Source organism: Crocuta crocuta, unplaced genomic scaffold, assembly GCF_008692635.1.
Source record: "Crocuta crocuta isolate KB4526 unplaced genomic scaffold, BGI_CrCroc_1.0 scaffold213, whole genome shotgun sequence".
Lineage (NCBI taxonomy): Eukaryota > Metazoa > Chordata > Mammalia > Carnivora > Hyaenidae > Crocuta > Crocuta crocuta.
In genome coordinates, this window is record NW_027529442.1 from 749,803 (window position 1) to 772,903 (window position 23,101).

Genomic DNA, 23,101 nt, shown 5'->3' on the forward strand with positions numbered 1-23,101 from the left:
CCCCCCACAGACAACTGGTAGACCTCACCACCTGCAGCATGAAAGAACTAGCTTGGCACATTCGGTTCTGTTTGACTTACTTGCTTACACTGCTTGGAGACCAGTGTGCTTCCATTAATAAGAATTCTGGGCCCATTAACAGGATGGCATGAGAGGCTGGAAGTTAACTGGAATCCACTTCAACTCCTCTCTGGGGGTTTCTCTTGATACTCTCATTTGCCTTGCTTGACGCAGGGGTGATGGAGATGAAGAGGGTAGGGACTATATCTGCCTCATTCTCTGCTGTCATCACAGAAGCTAGAACAGAGGCCAGCAAGCGGTCGGGTCTCAATAAATCACTGGCAAATAAAAAAATACAGTGTGCCAGGCACTGTGTGGAGAGTTTCCCATTCGTGGCTTTATGTGCTACTTATAAAAATCCTGTGCAAGAGGGAGTATTCTTATTTCAATTTCACAGAAAAGGAAACCAAGGCCGAGAGGATTAAACCACTTGCCTAATACCATGCCACTACGAGTAGATGGAGCCAGACTTTGAATCCTCAAAGCAAATACTTCTTGTGAGTGAGAGACCTATTTTACAAGGTAAATCTCTCAAATGGGGAAATCATAGCTATTTGTGACCTGCCTCAAGATTGATCCCATCCACCTACACTAGTAATGTTAATTGCACCTGAATATAGGTGGAGGACAGAAAGCCAGGTAAGGCCAGGGGAGCAGTCCCTGAACCAGTGGCAGAGGGCCAGCAGACCTCCGAAATGAAACGCAATATTTTATGCATATACCTGAGTTTTTTGCACAGAAAAAGTCCATAGCTTTCAGACTTCAAAGATTCTATGATCCTTCCAACCCCCAGAATTTAATGAGTTAGCCATCTTTCATTAAATTATGCTTCATTGTCACCCCAAAGAGTCAAAGGGTTCTGGGTGACTTCCGTATGCCTGCTCAAGGGAAAATAATTAGCATGAAAGCTTGGTGAGTATTAGACATGAGAACAGTCAGTCTCTGAAAACACCCTTGGCGTGGAAAGAGCCCCCACAGATCACCACTTAATTAAGAACACTAGCTCGGAAATCATTCCAATGCTAGCATTTGTCCACAGAGAGAACAAAGAGCATCTCTATCAGTTTACTGCCCGGTTGGACCTATGATGTCATTACCCATCACAGGATCCCATATCATTGACCAGGTTCCATGGTCTTCAAAATATGAAAAGGAGCAAACAAAACCCACCATCCAGCTGAGCTTGTAACTGTCAACAAGATTTTTCTAACCATTTTATTTTCAACAATCTTCATCTGCAGCATGGACACCCAGGTCCAAGGCTCTATACCACCCTCATGTTCAACACCCACTTGTTGAGAGCCTACTATGTCCCATAAACTACAGTAAAACTCTTGCTCTTATACCATCTGGATGCCTCCCTGTGATTCTCAGAAACATGTTTAAAATAGAAGAATCACCAGAGAACACCCAGATGTAGGGACAAATGTGGCAAAGGAGCAAAAACCAGGTCACATACACAGTGAAAGGCAATGATGATTCCGTAGAAGGACAAGAGCACATTTTCCAGCTCCTATAAGGTTTCTGAGAAGGAGAGGAAATGCGGACTTAAACCAGACTGCCCAGACTCCAAAGAGAAAAACAAAAGAACAAAGATTCCAGTCTTGTGACTACTGGTTCACAGGAAAAGACGAGGCAGAGGAGGAAGAAGAAGAGGAAAAAAAAAAAAAGAGAGAGAGAGAGAGAGAGAGAAAGGATAGCTGGTAAAGAGTAAGCTAGTCATCACTGGAAGGACTTTACATGGATTTATACAGTGGATGAGAGTAAAGATGAAACTAAAACATGAAAGATGGGTTAGTACAAGATGATTGTACCAAACTACAAAGAAACAAAGTCAGTGTGTGACCCTTTAAAAATACTACGTTGATTATGCTGTTTACAGAGAAGAACGTGATGTTCACAAGTCAACACCAATTACATGCTTACCACGCCTTATTAATGTAATGACCTTGGGAGTTGACTCCTAGTCTTCCTTACCCTGATGAGCATGCTGAATATAATCAATTAGGTTTGTCATTAAAATTGCAATTTATCTAACACATTTCCCCCACCTTACTCCTACCTCTTGCTAAGGTTCAAGAAACCATTGGGTGATCAATATGACCCCTTCACTATAGCCATCCTGCCCCCCCCTCCCTTCCTTCCTCCCTCCCTCTCAGCATTTCTATTATGGATAATTTATTAAACCTTAAATTTCTTTCCTATTTGTAAGTTTCAGCAAAATTTAGGCAGGTTTCAACACAGGGTGTCAAGGGATAATTAGGACAGTTAGCAGTAATTTATCATTTCTCAGCTGGGTTTTCGAGCTTTTGCTGACTGCCGGTAGAAATCCGTTAGCCAGTTCTACCCAGATCACTATGAAATCTCCTTTATCTTTGTGCAAATTGCTTTTCTATTTTCCTGAAGTGAGCTGAAAGATGAGCCAATCCATTCCTGAAAACCTAGCCACTAGTGTGCCTGTCATCAGCGTGAGGCTGAGGCCAGGGCTTCAGATAGATGATTACAACGGCTAATGGATGAGAGGGTGCCATAGGCTGTTCGGTCCCAACCTGCTATGGATTAGAAATTTAAACTGGGCAGTCTGACATCCCATTAGATCTTCAGAAAATATGCAAAGAAATCTATGAACAGGCCAGTGTATATGTTACAGAGCAAATCCTGCCTTGCAGCCCACCAAAGACGAAAAGCCAGGAGAAGGCAGGGACAACAGTTCTGTGCTACTTTTGAGTAAGAAGAAGATGTTATTAAGCCTGTGCCCAAAAAAAGGGAGGACCTCCTGTTTTTTAGAGAGGCTCATTTACTAGATGGTGAAAAATGAATGCCCTGGGTAATTTCATTCTGAATTGATTTATTTCTAAATGGGGGGAAATTGACACTTGGTGATGAGCGTAAAAAGCTCTAGGAAGAGCCAGCTAGTCTCAGGTCTAATGCAATTATTTGAACACAGGAAATAAGAACACAGAAGGCGGGGTAGAAGGTCACTCTGGAAGGTCATTCCCTACAATGAACACTTTCCTTTCCCCCATGTGACAGACGCTCAGAAATGTATAAACTGACCCATATTTCCAGTTTATTTCTAGCCTTAACCTAATCAAAGTTCACTTTTTAGAAATCCAACTGTTATTCTCAATTAGACTTCACAGCAAATTAAATCATAAATTTCTTTATCCTGGCCATGGTTTGTCACCTTCGTAAAATACAACTTTTCCCCCTCTGGCACTTTATTTAAATCTCGGAAGCCAGGCTCCAAGGAAAGTTATAGATTGGATAATTTGCTAATGTGGCCACAGTAATTGTTTGAGCCATATTTATGATCTTATTGGATCTTACAACAATCAATAATAACCCATTGATGTCCCTGACTCTGGGGTTTTCTCACCGTCGACAAATGGGGCAGTGGATTCATTTTTAATGTACCCACCTCCCTCCCTAAGAGAGTCTTGCATATATTAATAAAGGCCAAGAAATGAATGGCATCGGTGAACATGTCTTACCCTGAAGAGTTAGCTGCAGGATAAGATTTAATGTTAAAAAGAAGGGGAAGAATAGACTAACAGGGCCCATTTCATACAGCACGACCATCATTAAAGTTAATGGAATTACCTTATGGTCATGCACCAAAGGGAGCCTATTGGAAGTTAAGCTGTTCTAGGGCCATTGAGTCTCAAACTTTCACTCAAAGATTCCCATTGGCGTGTGATGAGTATTGCAGATATGCAGAAGCACTTAATACAAACTGCCAGTTAAGCATATTAAGGAGTAACAATAACTGAATATTTTAGAGCAGATGATCTAGTTGAGCATGTTTTCCACTGAAAGTGGCAGGAAATTCAACTTTCAACTTGAATGGATCACCTAACCAAAATGTCTAGAGGTGGTGCAGGCTTCAGGACTGGTTAATTCAGCAACCTGATAATGTCACCAAGGATCCAACTTCTCTCTCTGCCACTGCACCCTCGGCATCTGCTTCATTCTGTAGCCGACTGCCCCAGGAATCGTAAGAGAGCTGTCGGCAACTGTCAGGGTTACTGCTTCCTTATTTATATCCTTTCCCCCAAACAATGGATACAAGTTCTCCATGATGCTGGGAAAAACCACCCCTAAAGCGAACCTTAGGTGGCTTAGGTCAGGGTTAACTAAACTCATAACTTAGCAGAGACAAATGGCTTAGGCCAAGGATGAAGAAACTACAGCTCTTGGGCCAAATCCGGCCCATGGCCTGGTTTTATAAATAAAGATTTATGGACTACAGCCACATTTATTTGTGCAAATTCATTTATATATTTTCTGTGAAAGTATATATATACTTTCATGATGCAAAGGCAGGGGTATAATTGTGACGTCTGGCCCTGAAAGCGTAAATTGCTTACTATCTGGACATGTATGATAACATTTGCCAGTTCCTGAATTATACCAAACAGGGTTCACACCTGGAGCTAGAGGTGGATTCAAACACACCCTGGCTTCATAGCTGCTAAATGATGGAGGAATAAAGAAGGCATTCCAGGAAGACAACCATAGTGCTCAAGAGACAGGAGACAAAATTATTCAAGTTGTGGAAAACTGGACTTAGAAACTTAAAAACCAAATTAATTAAGGTGACCCATCACATGTGACACACACGAAATACCCTCTGTCCTTGGAATATAATCCAAACACCGAATGCATTAAAAACTAGAGTTAAAACACCTTACGAGGGTGTACAAGGCCTGGCATAAAAGCTTTCTTGCTCACCTCTCTTTGACCCAAATTCCTGCCACCAAGGCCTTCAATCATCTCCTGCAACATGCCAAGCTCATCGCTGCTGTCTCCTCTGCCCAGAATGCTCTTTCTTCCCCAGCTCTCCACCGGGATGGACCCTTACCATTCCTCAGGTCTCAGCTGACCAATCCAGGAGGCCCGTGCTGGCCACTCTATCTACAGTAGCCACTCTGCCGCCCTTCCTCCCTCCATGCTCTTCCTCTCAGAACATTGTGGTACCGTCTTTTTATACTGCTCAAAGTTTGCAATTATTTTGTATGTTCATTTGGGTGTAGAGGAAGTCGGACAGTAGGGTGAGGGTTCTTCCTTGGCTGCTTGTTCTGCCACTGCTCCGCAATGCCTGGCAGCACCTAATACACAGTAGGTGCTCAATAAATCCTTCTTGGGAGAGGGATTCATAGGCACTACAAAACTTCCACAACCCCTCAGTCTTCCTCCGTTCTAGCACTTATTTCAATGACGGCCCTTAGAGATGATGACCATGTCTTACTCTTGTCAGCCCCTGTGGCAATACCTAGAACGCAGGAGGTATTGGAAGAATAAATTAAAATAATAACAACAGAATGTTAGATAATAAAACATGAGCAGACAGAGTGCTGATTCCCTGGGAGTCAGGAACAGGATACCTTTGGTAGTGAGGAGATTCTCATCATCAACCACAGACTGGAGCTGTTCAAAACTCGAAGTGGCTACCTCAGTGTGCACTGGGTTTCCAGATAGAGAAAGAGATGACAGATCAATTTAAAGGCTACAGACAGGGATCATTTGCACAACAGGTGATGATACCACATGCCTTCCAAGGTCATTTGCCTTCTGGAATTCTCTGAGTTTCCTCCTTGAGGATGACTCTCTCATCTCTCATCATTTGATGGCAAAGCCGAGCTTGGAATCGTATTTACTCCTACCACGGATGAACAGTTTTGTCAAAATTATACTGCTAGCACCTGATTACATCTGGGAATTTATACTATTTACAACCAACAGATGAATTGAAAGAAATAAAAGTCCCTGCTGGGTTGTTTTTCATAGCCCCAGTATACAAAGCATCGTACAAAAACATTTTTTCAGGTAACAAGTACTGATATATAGACTCTATGGTGGGATATTTGAATGTGAACATTAGGATAAATGGATTTCACCACGAAGTAAAAGAATATTTGGTGAGTTCACTTTGTTCATTCAATGATGTTTATTCTCCTAAACCACTTTGGGCAAGATAAACAACCTAAACAACTTCGTGTTGACTTTTCATGTAACATCAGGAACAAGAAAGACTTATTTAAGAGAATAAGCTACGAGGGAAAGAAATAGGAGTTTTCATTACCAAGACCCCGAAGTATCATCTCTATGGCGAATGAGCCTAGAAGGATTCTAAACCATCAGTTTTGTCCTTTCCCCCTGAGGCTTGGGATTGATCTGACTCAGAGGCTTCCAGAGATGTACACCTCTATTTCCCTTATTTTGGTAGATGAACAGCTTCTCTAGAAAGGGAAACTTCTAGGTGTAGTACTGATGCTTCATGACGTGTGAAGATTTCAAAATTATCCTTTCCCAGCACTAACATAATTCACACTGAGGAGGCAGAATTTCTCACTGTGTTTGGCCCAAGGGCCATTACAGATTCTCACCAACCCAGTATTTTTCACTTAAATGTCTTTAGGAAGGTCATTATTCTAATTCTTCCATGTCTGGAGCTGTGCAGGCTGCCACGCCTATTATTCATTAACCTGGTTTCCATTTGACCCAGGCTCAGTCATCAAATCCTTACTATTCCAGCTGCTTTTGGATCATAAGAACTATTTTACTGATGGTTTCAGCATAAAAGGCAAAAAGGAGCCCCTGGAAGGGACGGAATGATTGAGGATGGATATAGCAGCAAGAATCAAGCCTAGGCTACTTCAACCAAGTATCAAAATGTAGTTATAGAAATATGTTAAGGGACACCTAGGTGGCTCAGTCCGTTAAGCATCTGACTTTTGATTTTGGCTCAGGTTATGACCTCGAAATTTGTGAGTTTGAGCCCCCATCTAGCCTCATGCTGATAGCACAGAGCCTGCTTGGGATCATCTCTCTCCCTCTCTCATGCTTGTGAGTGCACTTCCTCTCTCTCTCTCTCTCAAAAGAATTTTTAAAAAACCCAAAAACTGAAAGGGGCGCCTGAGTGGCTCAGTCGGTTAAGTGTCTGACTTTGGCTCAGGTCACGATCTCGCGGTTCGTGGGTTTGAGCTCTGTGTCAGGTTCTGTGCTGGCAGCTCAGAGCCTGGAGCCTTTTTCAGATTGTGTCTCCCTCTCTCTCTCTGCCCCTCCCCCACTCATGCTCTGTCTCCCTCTGTCTCAAAAATAAACAAACTATAAAAAATAAATTAAAAAATAATTTAAAAAATTTAAAAAACTGAAAAAAAGAAATACATTAAAACAGCAGTTCCTGAGAGAGGGGGCAAGATGGCGGAGAAGTAAGGAGCTCCGTACTTGCACTCGTGCCCATACATCACACAGAAAAGATCTGAAGCCATTGGAAACCTTACAAAACCTGAGAGATTGGGAGACAAAGGACGCAGAATCCACTGAGAGAGCCTTCTAACGTGAGTGCGAACCGGGGAAGATAAAATCGGGCCGGGNAACAAGGGGGAGAAGAAGGGCGGAAATGGTGGGGGAAAGGGAGAGAAGCAAACCATGAGAGACTCTTGAATGCTGACAAAAACTGAGGACTGATGGATGTGGGGGGGGGAGGGGGGATGGGCATGGAGGAGGACACTTGTGGGAATGAGCACTGAGTGTTATGTGGAAACTAATTTGACAATAAACTATTAAAAAAAAAACAAAAAACAAAACAGCAGTTCCTAAATCTGGGTATCATCAAAATCAATTGTGAGCTTTTCAAAAATCTACTCTATCGGCCTCACCATTAGAGACTTGAACACAGGAGGTATGAGAACCAGTTATATGCTAAAGATAATAAAGGAATAAGAATGAATTATAATAGTCATTTCTTGATGGAGAACCTCTCAGTGGGACCCCTGTGAAATAAAAATTATAGAAAAGCTGTATATTTCTTTTCAAAATACATTTAAAACATCAGAGATATTACAGAATATAAATCACATAATGAACAAACGGGTACACTTTACCCAACTTAAAAATAAAATATATCTATGGAGTTTAAGGCTACTGGGTACCCTTGATACCCCACAGTGTGCTCCTTCTCCTTACTGTCTCCACATAGGGGAATCCCAACCCTCTTTCTGTCCATATCTCTAAGCAATATACAGATCTGCATTTTTACAGTTAAGATAGATAGCCTATAAGTAATCTCCTTCTGTATTTTATTATTTTGGCTGTTAATAATTCCTGAAACAGAGGTCTGTAATATCATCTGTATCTGTTTCAGCTACAATGTCCAATTTCAACCAAACCACACTTTATTTAATGGACGTTTATCCCTCAGTCTACATTTAAGGTGTGTGGTGTGGTTTATAACAAATGGCTCATCTACTAGACTGACATGACCACTTACATTTCATCAAAACTGAATCCTAGTCACATGATTAATTGGGCTGAGTTCATTTTACCTTTCCTCTCATTCCCTCTCCCTTCTCTCTCTCTCTCTCTCTCTGTGTTTATTTGTTCACATAGGATTGACATTTTGGCCAAGCCAATTATTTAAATTATTTAGATGCCACAGGCTAAAAACTTGAAACCTACAATGAGCTGGTTAATGGAGTTAGAGAATTATACAAATTATCTTAGGCCTGAAACACACAGAGCAAAATAGGGAGAGAGAAATCCCTTCAGTGATTACTTACTGAGCACCTATTATTCCATAGCGAAATGACGACAGTGAGTGACAGCCCTTGTTGCATCAACAGATATAAGAAGGTGACTCTGAATAATGGCACCTTACATGTATGTAGCGTTTTAGGGTCTACAGAGCACTTTGCTTTTCACAGCATATTTCACTTGACAGTGATTAACTAAAACCCCCAAACTGAGCATCAGGTGTAAAAGACAGTCTACTGAGATCTATAAAACACTGACATTAAGAATGTATCTGCCACATTTCTGTGCTATGTATCTTAAAATAAATTTAACAGCCAAATATCCACTTTGCTTATGTCAGGGCCTCTCCAATTACTAAAAAAAAATTGTTTGGTAGCACTAATGAAAAATTAAACATCTAAAACATAGAATTCTGCGATGAACTGGCATACAGTAATAAAGCAGCATTTAGTTTAGTTGACCTTTACCTGTATAATAAAGTTAAACAGAGAGAATCCTGTGGGTATTTCTAGGGAGAAGCTAATATTATTCTAAGCAGAGCAAAATAATGCAGATTAATCTCTGTTATGGGTGAGAAAACATTTACAAAATCTCTCCTTGCGCATCTTCCCCTGTGCCTACTGGGTGCAAGGGGCTTTTAGGAACAGCGGGCTGCATGATTTAATGGCGAAGGGCTCTCAGACAGGCCTGGGTTTGAATCCTGCTCTGCTACCTGTCAGGCATGTGTGGTGTGAAACATCACTCCACCTCGATAATCCTCGACTTCCTCAAGTGTAAAATATCAATGCCTACTTTTGAGGGTTAGGAGGATTAAGTGAAAATTATAAACCTAAAGCAAACATTTATTCAGATATATTGCATGCCACGTGCTGTTTTAAGGACATTTACACACATTAAGGCATTTGGTCTTTGTAACACACCTAGGAGGAAGGGTATCCCTGAGGCCCTCGTTTTACCAATTTATAAATGGATGGTGGGGCTAAAAAAGGTTACCTTTTGCTGGGTCACACAACTGGTAGGTGACAGCTCTGGGACTGAAACCGGGCCATCTGGCTCTCCATCAGTATGTTGGAATGCTGATGCCATTTCCCCTTCATTCTCACTCTGTTTCCAGAATCCCTCAACCCAACCACCAAAGCTGCCCGTGGCAGTGAAAGAACAGAGAAAATAAAAACACATAGTAACCAGGAAACACCTGGTTCATTAACACTTGGTTAATTTGTCCTTCGGTGCTTTGCATGACATCCTGCAACTCAAAATGGACCATTTAGACACACACACACACACACACACACACACACAGTGATTTGATACCTACTTAGAAGAAGGCTTGAGGCTTAAAAGGAGAGAGGAAGTTTCCCATAGGAGACGGGCAGGCTTAAGGTTGCTCTCCCTTCTCCTGCTTAGAGACCTAGGGACCAGAAGTTTTGTCCCCAAGTCACCAGAAGGGTAACAAACTCATGCCTTGACCTGAGCACTGAAATTGTTTTTGGTTTACCAAATTCAGGCAAATGGGATTCATTCTGAGAGAAGAGATATAAATTATAAGGCAATTCCACGAGAGAAAAGCTACCACATCCTTAAAACACTAATTCTTCAGGAAGTAAATGCAGGTGTTAGGTATAAACAGAGGCAAGGCAGTTTCCATCATGGCTTTAATCAAAGGACAAAAGTTCTCTGGCAAGTTATAGCTTTCGTGAAACTTTTTTCCATGTGAAAACAATAAATAACTTTCAAGGAAAATCATTTCCATTCTCAAAATGTCAGTTTCCCCATTCTGTGCACACCCAATTTTAGGAATTCGTTTGGGTTGAAAACAAGGAGCTCTGTGGAGAGTCCGTTGTACCTTCTCATCACTTCTTTGCTACGTGGCTGTGCACTGGAATAAAGCATGCATAGGAATCACCTACAGTGTCTGGTAAAATGCAGTGTCCTGGGTCCCACACCAGACCTTGTGAATCAGCATAGGGGACAGGCAGGTTTCTGTTCTGTGAAAACCTACTTCAAGTAATTGGGAAGTATCCTGTTGCTTTAGAACCATGACTAATCCATTACCATAGCAGTAGAGCAGCGGGTAAGAAAAATATGAAGGTAGAGATTCCTCTCCTGCCCTCAATTAATAAGGCAGATTTCTAAATGTCCAACTTGTCATTTTTGTAATAAGTTCAAAGTCAGTAAATATTCAAACAGTACAAGTCCTATTACTAGGAGAAAACTTTCTCAAGAGTTTAAGTGAAATGGCAGACGTCAATAGTGACAGGATTCAGAGTTTAACTGTGAACTCATCAGGGCCACAAACAATCTCAATGTCAAGTATATTCTCCTAAAACCCAGTCTTTGCCTATTTTACAGATAAGAAAACTGAGGGTAAGATTAATATTAAGAGACATGAGCAAGGCCCCAGGGATAGTATGTGCTGGGCTGGGCTATCTATTCATGATGGTTTCTCCTCACCATCACTCAGTACAATAGATATAGGGTTACCTCCATTTGAAAAATGAAGATGAAATTCAAAAAAACACTAAAAAGAAATTTCAAAAAGGAGGGGTACCTGGGTGGCTCAGTTGGTTGAGTCTTCAACTTTGCTCAGGACATGATCCCATGTTTCATGATCATGAGTTAGAGCCCTATGTTGGGCTTTGTGCTGACAGTTTAGAGCCTGGAGCCTGCTTAAAATTATGTCTCCCTCTCTCTCTCTCTGCTCCTTCCCTGATCATGCTCACACTCACTCTCTTTCTCTCCTTCTCCCTCAAAAATAAATTTAAAAAACATTACTTTTTTTTAATAAAAAAGAAAAATGAAGACAAAGATGTTCAGAGAGGTTAAGAGCCCTGCCCAAAGTGACACAATAAAATAGTGGAGCTAATATTCCCATGGAACCTCTGACTGATGCCAAAGTGCATTAACTACTGAACTTCACAAAGAGCTAAAATGACCTCAATGTTCATAAACTGAACAGATTACCAAATCTGTACATGGAAATCTGTCCTAGGACCATAGAGACCTCTCAGTGAACGGAACAGACATTTTTGCCTTTGTTTTAATTTTTAAGTCACACATTTTCAAAGAATTCCTTTTCTGGTTCTTTCTTCAGCAATCTGCAAAGTAATTGCTAATATATCAATAGTTATTAAGATACTTCCCACCGCCTTAATATTATAAAATGAAATATCTAAGTGGGGGATTCAATTCCATAACCACAGGAAAGGGGAAACAAGCATATTCTATAAATAGTTCTTATGAGATTCTAGATTGCCTGCCTGCCATAAATCTCTCTCTTTGATACACCTAAAATACCCTCCCACTCAAAGAGGCACACAGTAATTTCTCTAAAAGACAGCTCACATTAAACTTACTGTGGAGCATCCCTTTTAAAAGGCCGAGCACTGCCTTTCGTGATTTGGCTAGTTGAAATTATATTTGGGAATATGGTTTGGGAACCTGATGGAGGGAAATTCTAGTCTTTGTCAGTGATGCCTGAGATACAGGAGATTCTTGACAGAAATCCCAGGAAACTCAGACCCGTGACTACACACTGAAACACAAGTACGTATCATCTGCTGCTTCACATTCATTCATGTTAGAAACTTACAAGCAGAGATTTGCTCTCTCAAGCAAAGTCCCATTATCTTTCCCATTCTTTTCCCCATACCACCCCAAAGAGCCATCATAGACAGTGACAAAATGCAAGTCCTCAAAAAGCTTACATTCTTGAGGGACTAAGGAAACATAGGTACAGAAATAAAAACAACCACACAAATTTAAAAACCATGAAGAATGCCTTGAAGGAAATCAAATAAGGCAACAGGATAGGGAAGAAAGGCTTTATTGAGCAGAGCCACTTTATATGGGGGATGGGGGTCAGAAAAGACTAATAATACAGCGACATATGGCTGTGCACGTATATACAGTGATGTGTATATATATACTGTGATACAACCAGGAAAAAAAAAAAAAACAGAATAAAAGAGATTGTTTCTCAAGCCTGCAGGACATCCGAATCGCTGCAATGATCACCTGGTAGATAGCAGTGCTCTACTAATTTTAAATTTAAAAGGAGACTAAATAATCAACTGAAACGTAAGAAGTCACTTTTTACATCCATATTTCCCCTTCCTGCTATGAATCACTTACTGAGTAAGCGAGCCGCCCCCCTTATTCTGTGCACAGCAGAATTTAAAGCCCCTGACACAAAAAAAAAGCCCTAAAGTGGTACCATGTTCAAGTGTCTAGCTCAGTGGTACACCTTCACTAACAATAATAACAGTTGCTTCAGGAGAAGAGATCATTACTGGGCTTATTGTTATTACCACCCGGCATGAGACACAAATGGTTTAGAACCCAGGCACTGGGCAGAATACCAAGAGTCAGACACGCAGGCAACGATGAAGCCAACAGTCACTGTGCTTAGAAGCCTGGAAGGAGGGGGTGGACAGTCGGGTGGAAGAAAGCTGTGAGCACCCTCTGTCCCTTTTACATCATGTGTCCAGAGCAATCAGGAGGCTAGTTCTTTTCTATCATAAGGAATTTGGTGGGAATCCCTATAGAACATTGACTTCTCAGGAGTACTTCCCAGAGTACTTTTAAAAGTCCTACAGTAGCTTTGTTAAACAGTAAAGCCATATGCGAACCAACACCAAAAAGAGACTGTGGGTTTTTTGGCACTGTTTAGTGCCAAGCATTACCTTATCCATTCATAGCCAATCTTACAGCCATAAAACCTTATTTTACAAAGTATAACATCAGCACGCCAGTTTGACTTCGTTCTGATGTCTAGCACTGAAAAAAAAAATAGCCATTTTTTTGATTTAGTCGTAGGACCTAACTGCAGAGGAATTTGCATTTGTATGAACGGGGCTGAAACCTAGCCTCAGAATCAGCCAGAGTTTTATTCTTTTATTTCACTTGACTAGGAAAGTAGAGAGTATCCTAATAAATCCTCCTTTCCTCCTTTAGCACACTTAAAAACCCATCTTCGAGCTCCACTGACTCCATTAGGTTAGAACTTTGGTATTAAGTACAAAGGGAGGGAAAGTATAGGTATGTGGGTGGAGAGGAGGAGGAGAGAGAGAAAGCTCAGCATGTGGAGAACAATTCGCTTAGCCTGTCGCTCAAGAATGAGGAGGTAGAAATAGGCTGTGTAAGACCCAGAAGGCCTGTCAAAGACGCCCCAGCTTCAAATGGGACCCTCCAATCCACATAGAGCTCACACCCTTTTTCCTAGAAAGTGCCTGAACTTGAATCCTTTTGACTTCAGCTTCCGTTTTAGGACTTCTTGATTTAGCTTCTGTTTTCGCCTTTACACAATAATAATTTTACTACAAAAGGTAAATGTCTTGTAAACTAATGGGAAACATATTGCTTGGCATAGTTTGTAATGTCAGGATTTATGGCTCTAACACTGAGGGTCTCTCTGACCTCGAAGATACCATAATGAACCAGCGATGTGCTGCAAATGGCTCCGTGTGATTTTTATTAGTTCTCATAATTGCCCCTTATTAATTTGTATGCACGTAATAAGCACTCACCTTCACAGTCTGCCCAGCTTCAGGGCCATCCTAGAAGTAGGAGAAAAAAATAGATAAATAACAGAGGCGATAACAGATAGACGGTATCTCCTGCTTATTCAGAAATACCTCCAGTTAATAATTTAGATCCAATTTCATTGTGTGTTAATTTATAGTATTCTCATGGGAACCATTCACTTCAAATGTGTGGGACCAGACAGTTCTCCATTTCTGCCTGAGAGTAAGTGAGAAGTTATGTATAAAAATGATATAAATTATCCAGGGAGCCAACCCTCTTGCTACTTTTCATGCTTTTTGCTCTTGGCTATGGTTTTAATTGCATTAAAGGAAGTTTGGAAATGTTTGAGGAGGTAAATTATCACACCTTTTGGTTATCTTTAAATCAGATGTAGTTTAATTAATGTCAGTTTCTAGAAGTCTCTACTAAAAAAAATTTTGCTGTAAACATAATCCATTAAGTAGCAAGATGGGCTGTCTTATACGGGAAGACCACCCAAGAGTGGGCTCTCTCTGGCTGTCCTGACCTTGGGGGAAAAAAGTAGGACCATTCATTGCAGTTGAGCCCTTTTCCCATTCCTGGTTCCTTCTCTCAGATTTTTAAAACCCAACATTTTAATTTGTTTAGCTGAAAATGAGCCAATTCGCCCAGTTATGTCACAAGACAAAGCAAAAGCAAGCCCTTACTTGGTGTGAGATACCAGAATAGGCAAAACTGCAGTACTGCAAAATTGCAGAACTGAATTAGAACCTTGCAACTTTTAGCAAGTCTTTCTATCGCTGTGGCCCAGACTAATGGGTAAGAATGTCTGCCCTGCTGTGGCCAGAACTGTGTATCAGTGGCTTTCAATCGTGAAGTCACAACCCATTAGCGGGTCATGAAGTCAGCTTCAGTGGGTTGTGATCAGCACTAAAAACAAATCAGACAATACAACAAAAAGCGATTAGAGTGCACAGAACGAGTAAATGTTTTGTAAAACTTTGGTTTGTAGGTTCACATGATTGCAGAATAACGAAACACCTTACTGTGGTTTAAAGTTTTACAAGGTTTGCAAACACTACATATACGAAAGTACTCCAAGTGCTATGCACAAGTCAGTCCCTATGTTTGTGGAATTTGCTTTTGAGTAAATCATATCAGATAACTACTGGCACCGGCCATTTCTAGTGAAGATGAATATTCTTCTAGTATTTCATTTAACGCTGACAGATGCCTCCAGCCACTCTCTGGAAACATAACTTGTAGGATAAGCTTGATAAACCCACCCTGAGCTTAATGATCTGCACAAAGGTGACTCGAAGGGTTTGATATATAACACACACACACACACACACACAATGGATTTTAGAGGGAGTTTACTCTCAACATAGACATGGCAGCAAAAACTTTGTAAAGAAGCATTTAGGAGCATTTTTAGTCAGAGCCTTTCAGAACTTGAAAATAGTGGCCTTCTTTATCTGTTTCTTTGAAGGTCTATGGTGGGGAGATGAGGAGGGTAGTAGAAGGATGGTAAACAGTCTCTATAACTAAAGCATTGAAGGCAAGGTCTCACATTACAGAACCAGCCAATTCTTTCCAAATGGGTGTAGAGTCATCCAATGTCAAGGCCACTAAGAACTTTATGTCCTGATACCCCTAGCTCTTCCCATGGGGGACCTGAAGGGGCAAAGGATACGTTCTATTGATTTACTCAATTCCCATAGCCAATGACTTACCATAGACCTCCTCCTCTTCCACGTGATCAACCTGTGCCTACTGATCTCCAGGGAAGGAGGAGCGGGGTGGGGGAGGGGGCCTCATTTCTTTCCTGGGAAGCAGGCTGCACAGAATACTTGATCAATCTGGCTTCATACCAATCCTTAATGAATCACTGGGGACTGGGTTAAAGAGAAAAAGGAGCCCTCTGAGGGCAAGGCCCCACCCAACTTGCATTTCTTTACTACACTGAAGTAGAGGAAGGCTAAGGCCATGCGCTGCTCAAAATATAATTACCCTGGAATGAGCACAAGTTGTCCAGTGTCTGTTCCAGTAGAAGATGTGAAATGTTTGAAGGCCCATTAAATCACTTGTGTGTTACTCTCATTTGCTTTGTAAACAGTGCTGCAGACAGTGCCTCAGCCGATATTCCACCATCCACCTCAGGGCTAATGGATGCCAGGGTGGTCCTGGATTATACCTTCTCCTGCTATCGTTTAAGACATGAACACAGGGGCCTTACCAGTCCGACGGCAGCATAAAAGACAGAGAGCTTCATGCTAGGATTTGAAAAGGAAGAGAAACAATTTCTGAGCTACTGAGATACTCACCTGGATGGAAAACGTGAGAGAAGTCCCCTGGAAATGCTTCTCCACCACCATCCCAACTCTCTGGGTTGCCTGGAACAAATCTGCCACTTCATCCGGACGCAGGTCTCGGAAGCGCTCCACTGGCCGAAGCGGACATACGAGGACATCTGCGGTGAGTCCTGTTAAGGCACACTCTGCTTGCTCTGGGCAGGGTTTTTACCAACACGTTCATACACACAGTACTGAATTCCCTCGGCCCGGCACCTGAACTCTCAAAGACTAAGGAATAAAAGAACAAATATTTACCAACCACCAAACCTCAAGAAGTTCAAAAAGGAGCTTACAAACATGGCTAATTATACTTTGAAGGAGAAGCCGTGGTGTGCTCAAGACATTCTTTTAAGAGAAAGGGGCATTAATGTTCAGAAAGACTCAAGTGCTGACTGAAATAATTATGCCAAGAGGCAAAATCTATTCCGGACCATTATCTCCTGACCCCAATTCGAAAGCCCTGTCTTCTCAAGCAGCAAAGGGCACTGGGTTGGAAAAACAAGCAGAATATCCAGTCAGTTTCTTTATATAGAGTATCATGATTAAAATTTTAGCTTCAATATCTCTTTAGAGAAATGTATAATGAACACACAATAGTAGTTGTTTTATTTATGTTTAAAAGGAGAGCAGACATCCTGGAAACTAACAATGAACCTCATTTATAATAAGAGATGTGCCATGTGGTTCAACAATTTATGAAAAGTGTTCCTCCAATTGATTATTAAGAATTCAAGGGGGCGCCTGGGTGGCTCAGTTGGTTAAGTGTCCGACCTCGGCTCAGGTCATGATCTCACGGTTCATGGGTTTGAGCCCCGCGTTGGGCTCTGTGCTGACAGCTAGCTCAGAGCCTGGAGCCTGCTTCAGATTCTGTGTCTCCTGCTCTCTCTACCTTCCCCTGTTCATGCTGTCTCTCTCTCTCTCTCTCTCTCTCTCTCTCTCTCAGAAATAAATAAAACATAAAAAAAAGAATTCAAGAAGCCAGTTGAAAGTAAATCATTAATTTAAGAAAAGGGATATTTTTACTTCTACAAACAAAACCATCCCAATGCATTCTAGAAGTCAGACAAGTCAACGTATTTATGCTATTGACCTTAACAAACAAGAGGTAGAGAAAGAGATTCTAAGTTTGATCACATGTTGGTGGCAAATTAACATTCAATGTTACATCATCAGTAACATTTCAGTTGTCTTTGTATTTGAATTCTTCATAGACGTGAGGCTACATGCATACAATCATGCATGCATACATGCATACACACACGGAGATACATTAAATTTTATTTAGTTTTCAGGTACCAGCAAAAGAAAAAAAGTGCGCTGATGCTCTTTTTGGTTTCTTTCTTTTTTCCTTTTTCTTGTTATTTTAAAAGAGTGTGCTTTGCCTGAAGTTAGGCAGCTAAGGGGCATAATAAAACCCCAATTCTACAACTGCTAGTCACGCCAGAATTGCAAGCATTTTAGCCTATCATACCGGTAGGATTCAGAGCCCAAAGGGAAATGCACTGAACTCAGCTGGGTGGGCCTGATTTCCAGAAGAGAAGGGGGAAGAAAAGAAAGGGATAACTGATTAATTTTCCTCATAATCAGGAAATTCATGTCAATGGTAAACTAGGAAAAGGAGCATTGGTTTAATCTGAGTTCATTTTTCAAGAAAGGAGAAGGGAAGCCTTCACCCACAGGGCATCAGATACTTAAAAACATAATTATCCTTCTTTGGCAAGGCTGCTTTATTATCATGGGTCAATGAAGCGTTTAGAAATGAAGAATTTCCTTTCATTTCCTTTTAGCAGATTGCCAGCCTCCACTCCCACTGAGTTGCCTTTTCTTTGTTAAGAGAGACCTTACCCCATCTTCCTCCTCCCTCCACCCTCTCTTAGGACCGACTTCACCAAACCACTGCAAGATGACAACTTTGCAAGCTTCCAACAATACCCATAACTGCTATGGTGAACTATGTCTAAACACAGCAACCAGGTGGGAAATGAAGAACGTTTTCTTTAAACAACTGCTTACTGTAAAACTTGGTGGAATGAATCTGAAATTCTTTGTATCTAACATAACTTTAGTAGTATCGATGACATCTGAAAGGTCTTCTTTTGCTTTTTTTCCAATGCCACAGAAATATTTTATTATCTGTTCATTTTCCTTGTCTGGTACTAAGGATCAGCTTGACCCAATGTTTAATGAATCAAAACATTTATTAAACAGAATCAAAATGGCTTAATCTGTGTATACTCAACCACAGGGTCATCTATCACATACATTTATCACTTTAATTGAATGTTAATAATACTAATAACAACACGTCACAAAACAGTTAGACAGACTTAACATGTTCTCATTTAGGTGAATATTTTTTCTACAGCCCATTTAGGCCACATTGGCCTGACTATATATTCCTTGCCATCTAACCCTCTATTAAGAAAACATCTGCATATAACAAACGATCTTTCCATGTGAATGGTAAGATGAAATAGGGTTAACTTTTAAGGGTGCTTACTTGGGCAGGTGTTCATGTAGATGATCATGGTCTTTGTTCTGTTGGGACCCAGAGGGTGGATGAACAGGCATTTCAACCTGTCAGTGGACACACAGGTAGGCTCTACAGGATCTGACGGGGAGATAGATGGCTCTAGAGTGACCCAGGGTGTGGCTTTGGAGCTGCTGAGCATAGTGTGAGTCACCGACCTGACCCACAGCAGACTCACTAGTCTTCCTGGGTCTTAGAGGTCCTAAAAGGCATCAGGAAGTCAGGACCAACCACCATCCCTCAGTTCCTTTGAAACCAAAACACAGGGGCACCTGGGTGGCTCAGTCGATTAGTCTGGCTTCGGCTCAGGTTGTGATTTCGTGGTTCATGGGTTCAAGCCCCACGTCAGGCTCTGTGCTGACAGCCAGCTCAGAGCCTGGAGCCTGTTTCAGATTCTGTATCTCTCTCTCTGACCCTCCCCTGCTCACACTGTCTCTCTCTCTCTCTGAAATAAATAAAAAAACATTAAAAAATTCTTTTAAGGAACCAGAACACAAAAGATGCCCTCCCTTCATACAGGCTGCATACCAACTGCTACCTACCTACTTCCTGAAGCTCCTCTTGTCCCACTCCCCCCACATCTACCACATGCACCTTCTTTCTGTTCATCTAATACAACGAACTCGTTCCCAGATTTTGAGGCTTTCGTCCCAGCTGTCCGTTCTCCCTAGAATTCAATTCCCCATGTTCTTTGCATGGCTGCTTCTTTCTTATCATTCTGATCCTAATTCCAATACTACTCCCTCAAAGGAGCATTTGAGACCTGCCAGTTTAAACTGCTACCCAGTTTCTCCCCCTTCCCTCACCGTCTTTTCAACTTGCCATAGCCCTTGCCGCCAGTTGGTAGTTTTCTTGGCTGGCTACTACCTTCCTGAATGAGAAGGTGTAAGTTTCACAAAAGCAAAGGCTGTCTTGTTTACTGCTGTTTCGTTTCTGCCTAGAACACCAGACTTGCTAAGTACTGCTGCAATGAGCGAATACATTACGAACAAGACCCTCTGATCAGCTACCTCTGAGTACTGACACCCAGACAAGATGGAGACAACATCCATTCATTTTCAACGGTCTACACAAAATTGGGATAGTCAGCAAGTTTTTTTTTTTTAATTCAAGGAGATTTATTATTAATAGTTAACATAATTAGCTCTAAAGCTGGGTGTGAGTTGGAAAAATGTAAACTCATTTCTAATGTAAATTAATTTTCACAAGAGCACAAGGAAATATAATGATTTCCTCATAAAATGATGAGGGGAAAATTATTTTAAGAAAACCTTTTAATATTATAAAAAAACTATAAAGAAGTGGTTTCTAGATTATTCAAACTCCATACCTATAAAAATGCTGCTTTCTATTTGGACTAGAAAGTGTAATTCATCTGCTCATTCAGTGAACGGTGAGCACCACTTAAGTGGTTGGACACTATGCCAGGCTCTGGGATGAGCAAAAGACATCAGGAAGTTGCTCCCAGTTCTCTCGGTCTGGGAGGCGGGCACGGAAACAGATAATTGCAGTTCTATGGAAGGTAGAGATGTAGGATACGAAGATGCAGAAGCACAGTGAAGCACCCAATGCAGCAGAACCTGGGACACCTTAGTAAGGCAGAGTTCCAGGACAACCATAGGGGCCTCCTGGTGTGACCAAATATCCTGTGGCTAGCTGAGCATATAAGCAGGTTCAAAAAGGATTTAAAGCAGGTCAGCAAACCTTTTCTGCAAAGGGCCAGGTGGAAAAATTGTAAGCTGGTAGGCTATATGCCTAAGCAGCTATAGACAAAACAAACAGTAGTTAAGTGTGTCTATATTCCAGTAAACCTTTATTTACAAAAAGAAGAGGCAGGCCAGACTTGGCCCATGGACCTAATAATGTCAACCCTTGGTTTAGAGGAACCGCATGAGAAATAAGTGACTAAAGGAACTTAGAACTATTTGGGGACCCATTCTTTTCCAAAGTTGACGACTACAGTGTTATTTAAATAGCATATTAGACAAAATGATTATGGGATCTTAAAAATTTTCACTTTCTAAACAATATACCTGAGTATGATTGAGATATTTCCTGACCCTGTGTAGCACTTTTGATGCTTTTAAAGATCAACCACAACCAGAATCTGTGTTGCAGTGATAACATCATATAGATAAATCCTAAATATCACTGCCCAGCCCAACTAAAGGAGTTTCTGCCATCTTTCATTGCAAAAATGAAGCATATGATCTACAAACACACAGGAACACAAAAACAGTATGTTATTCACAAATCCATCCGAGAATAAAAGTATTTCCTTAAAATAAGTGCATAAGCTTTGGAAGAAAACACCATATTGCTTAAAGATGGTGGTTATCATGTGCTACATGCTTCTCATAGACAAACAACTCAGGGAAAGCAAATTAATTTTGAAGAAGAGCATACAGCTCTTGTAATTCTGCTGCAACTGTCTAAGGTAATACCAAAGATGCAGTATAATTTAATTTAGAGATACTTAGGCAGTGTTAGTGGGCAAATCCCATATGATATATAGGTTATAAAAACACACTTTCTTCTGAGTCCTCTTTTCTTGGGATTAACGCCTCTGAAGAGACTTTTTGGCCAACATGCATAATAACCCTCAAAGAAGTTAATCAACATAATTGAATTTAATATATGTTTATCCAGGATTCATCATGGGTGAAAACCTATGAAAGAGAGTATCAAATGGAAGCTGGTCTTTCTCTTATAATCCAAAGTAGAGAAGTCCATTTAGTAACAACATTTTCTTTTAAAGAAGAGAAGGTAATGATTAGAGTTTAGTTTCTGTGGTCCACAAAGAGATTCCTCATAACAGAGGGAAAGCAAAGAAGACTTCCTCGTACACACGAGATTTAATGTTAATTTTACAAATGGGGGAGTAATTCAACCAGTGGGCCAGCTTGCAGCCCATGTGCTCATCCATCCTACCACTAGTGCTTCCTCTCAGTCCAGAGTCTGTGTTAGCATTTAGGGCACAAAGATGAATACAATAGAGGAAATGACCTTGAAGCATTCACACTAATGTCCCAAACTGTCAAGCAGTATAAAGAGATCATCACAACACAGAGAGATGAGGACTACTGATATAAATCAGTACAGCATGTTGTGGGAGCATAGAAGAGGCAGAATCTAACTCTGCCTTGGGGCATGAGATAAACTTTTTAGTATGGTCTTGCATGTCAATTTTCTAAAATCGGAAACTATTTCTCCAAATTTGGACCAAGATCTCTCCTTGAAAGTGGCCTGGCAACTTATGGTTAGCTTTAAAGAAAGTTGTCAGACATTCCTCCTTTGGTCACAAACATGGTTTCATTTATAAATGTACTCTCATTTAATCTTTCCAGTAAACCCATAAACTACTATTATAATTCCTATTTGGCAGATGAGGAAATTATAGCTTATAGAAAATAAGAAACTTGCACAAGTCAGCACACCCAATATGAAACTAAAACTGGAATTCTACCCAAGCCTGATTCCAAAGTCCATGTTATTAACCATAGCACTGTGATGCTAAACCTTTTTGTACTTTATGACTCAGTCTCTGTCTACCCTCATGTTAAAAGTATGTCCTGCATTCTCAGTCTCTCTGTTTGTGGAAGAGAGACATGGGTTTCATGAAACATGAAAATATTGTGCAAAACTGCTAACCGCCTGACGAACACAGCCTGAAATGAAGAAAGCAGAGAGTAGGAATCCCACCATGGGAGGAAGCTTCAGGGCAAGGGAAGTAATAAGTATGTCCTCATCCTAACAGGGAACTGTGAGTACTGACATCAAGAATGAGATAACCACCTCACCTTGTATCAGGGGTTCAACTGGAGGAAGCATAGAAGGATGTGGAGCCTGCATTTTGGCTCCTTCCACCCTGCCATTCACTCATTCATTCATTTTAATTGAAGTACAATTGATGCACACTACATTAGGTTCAGGTGATTCCACAAGTCTATACTTATGATATGTTCACCACAAATGTAGCTATTATCTGGCCCTTTTATATTTGAGATTGGCTTGCTTCAAGGTACCTTTGGCTCCCCTGAGCTGGCAGGTTCTGGAGAAAGCTTAGCTACAACAGTCAATATCAATGGGTCAGGCTGACAGACACACTGAA

The 23,101-nt window shown here is 41.0% G+C and overlaps 1 protein-coding gene across 6 annotated transcripts in view; it reads right to left on the reverse strand.

Annotated features, from left to right (window-relative positions):
• FHIT (fragile histidine triad diadenosine triphosphatase) overlaps positions 1-23,101 on the reverse strand; it is a 1,396,599-nt gene that overhangs the window by 244,606 nt on the left and 1,128,892 nt on the right. For 5 of the 6 annotated variants that reach the window (XM_077760233.1, XM_077760234.1, XM_077760235.1 and 2 more), the window contains 2 exons: positions 16,431-16,576; positions 14,127-14,156 (listed from right to left, as the gene is read on the reverse strand). In XM_077760233.1, the coding sequence (XP_077616359.1) occupies positions 14,127-14,156; positions 16,431-16,576 (176 nt within the window). The remainder of the gene's footprint in view (positions 1-14,126; positions 14,157-16,430; positions 16,577-23,101) is intronic. The other variant, XM_077760238.1, reaches the window with a different exon arrangement.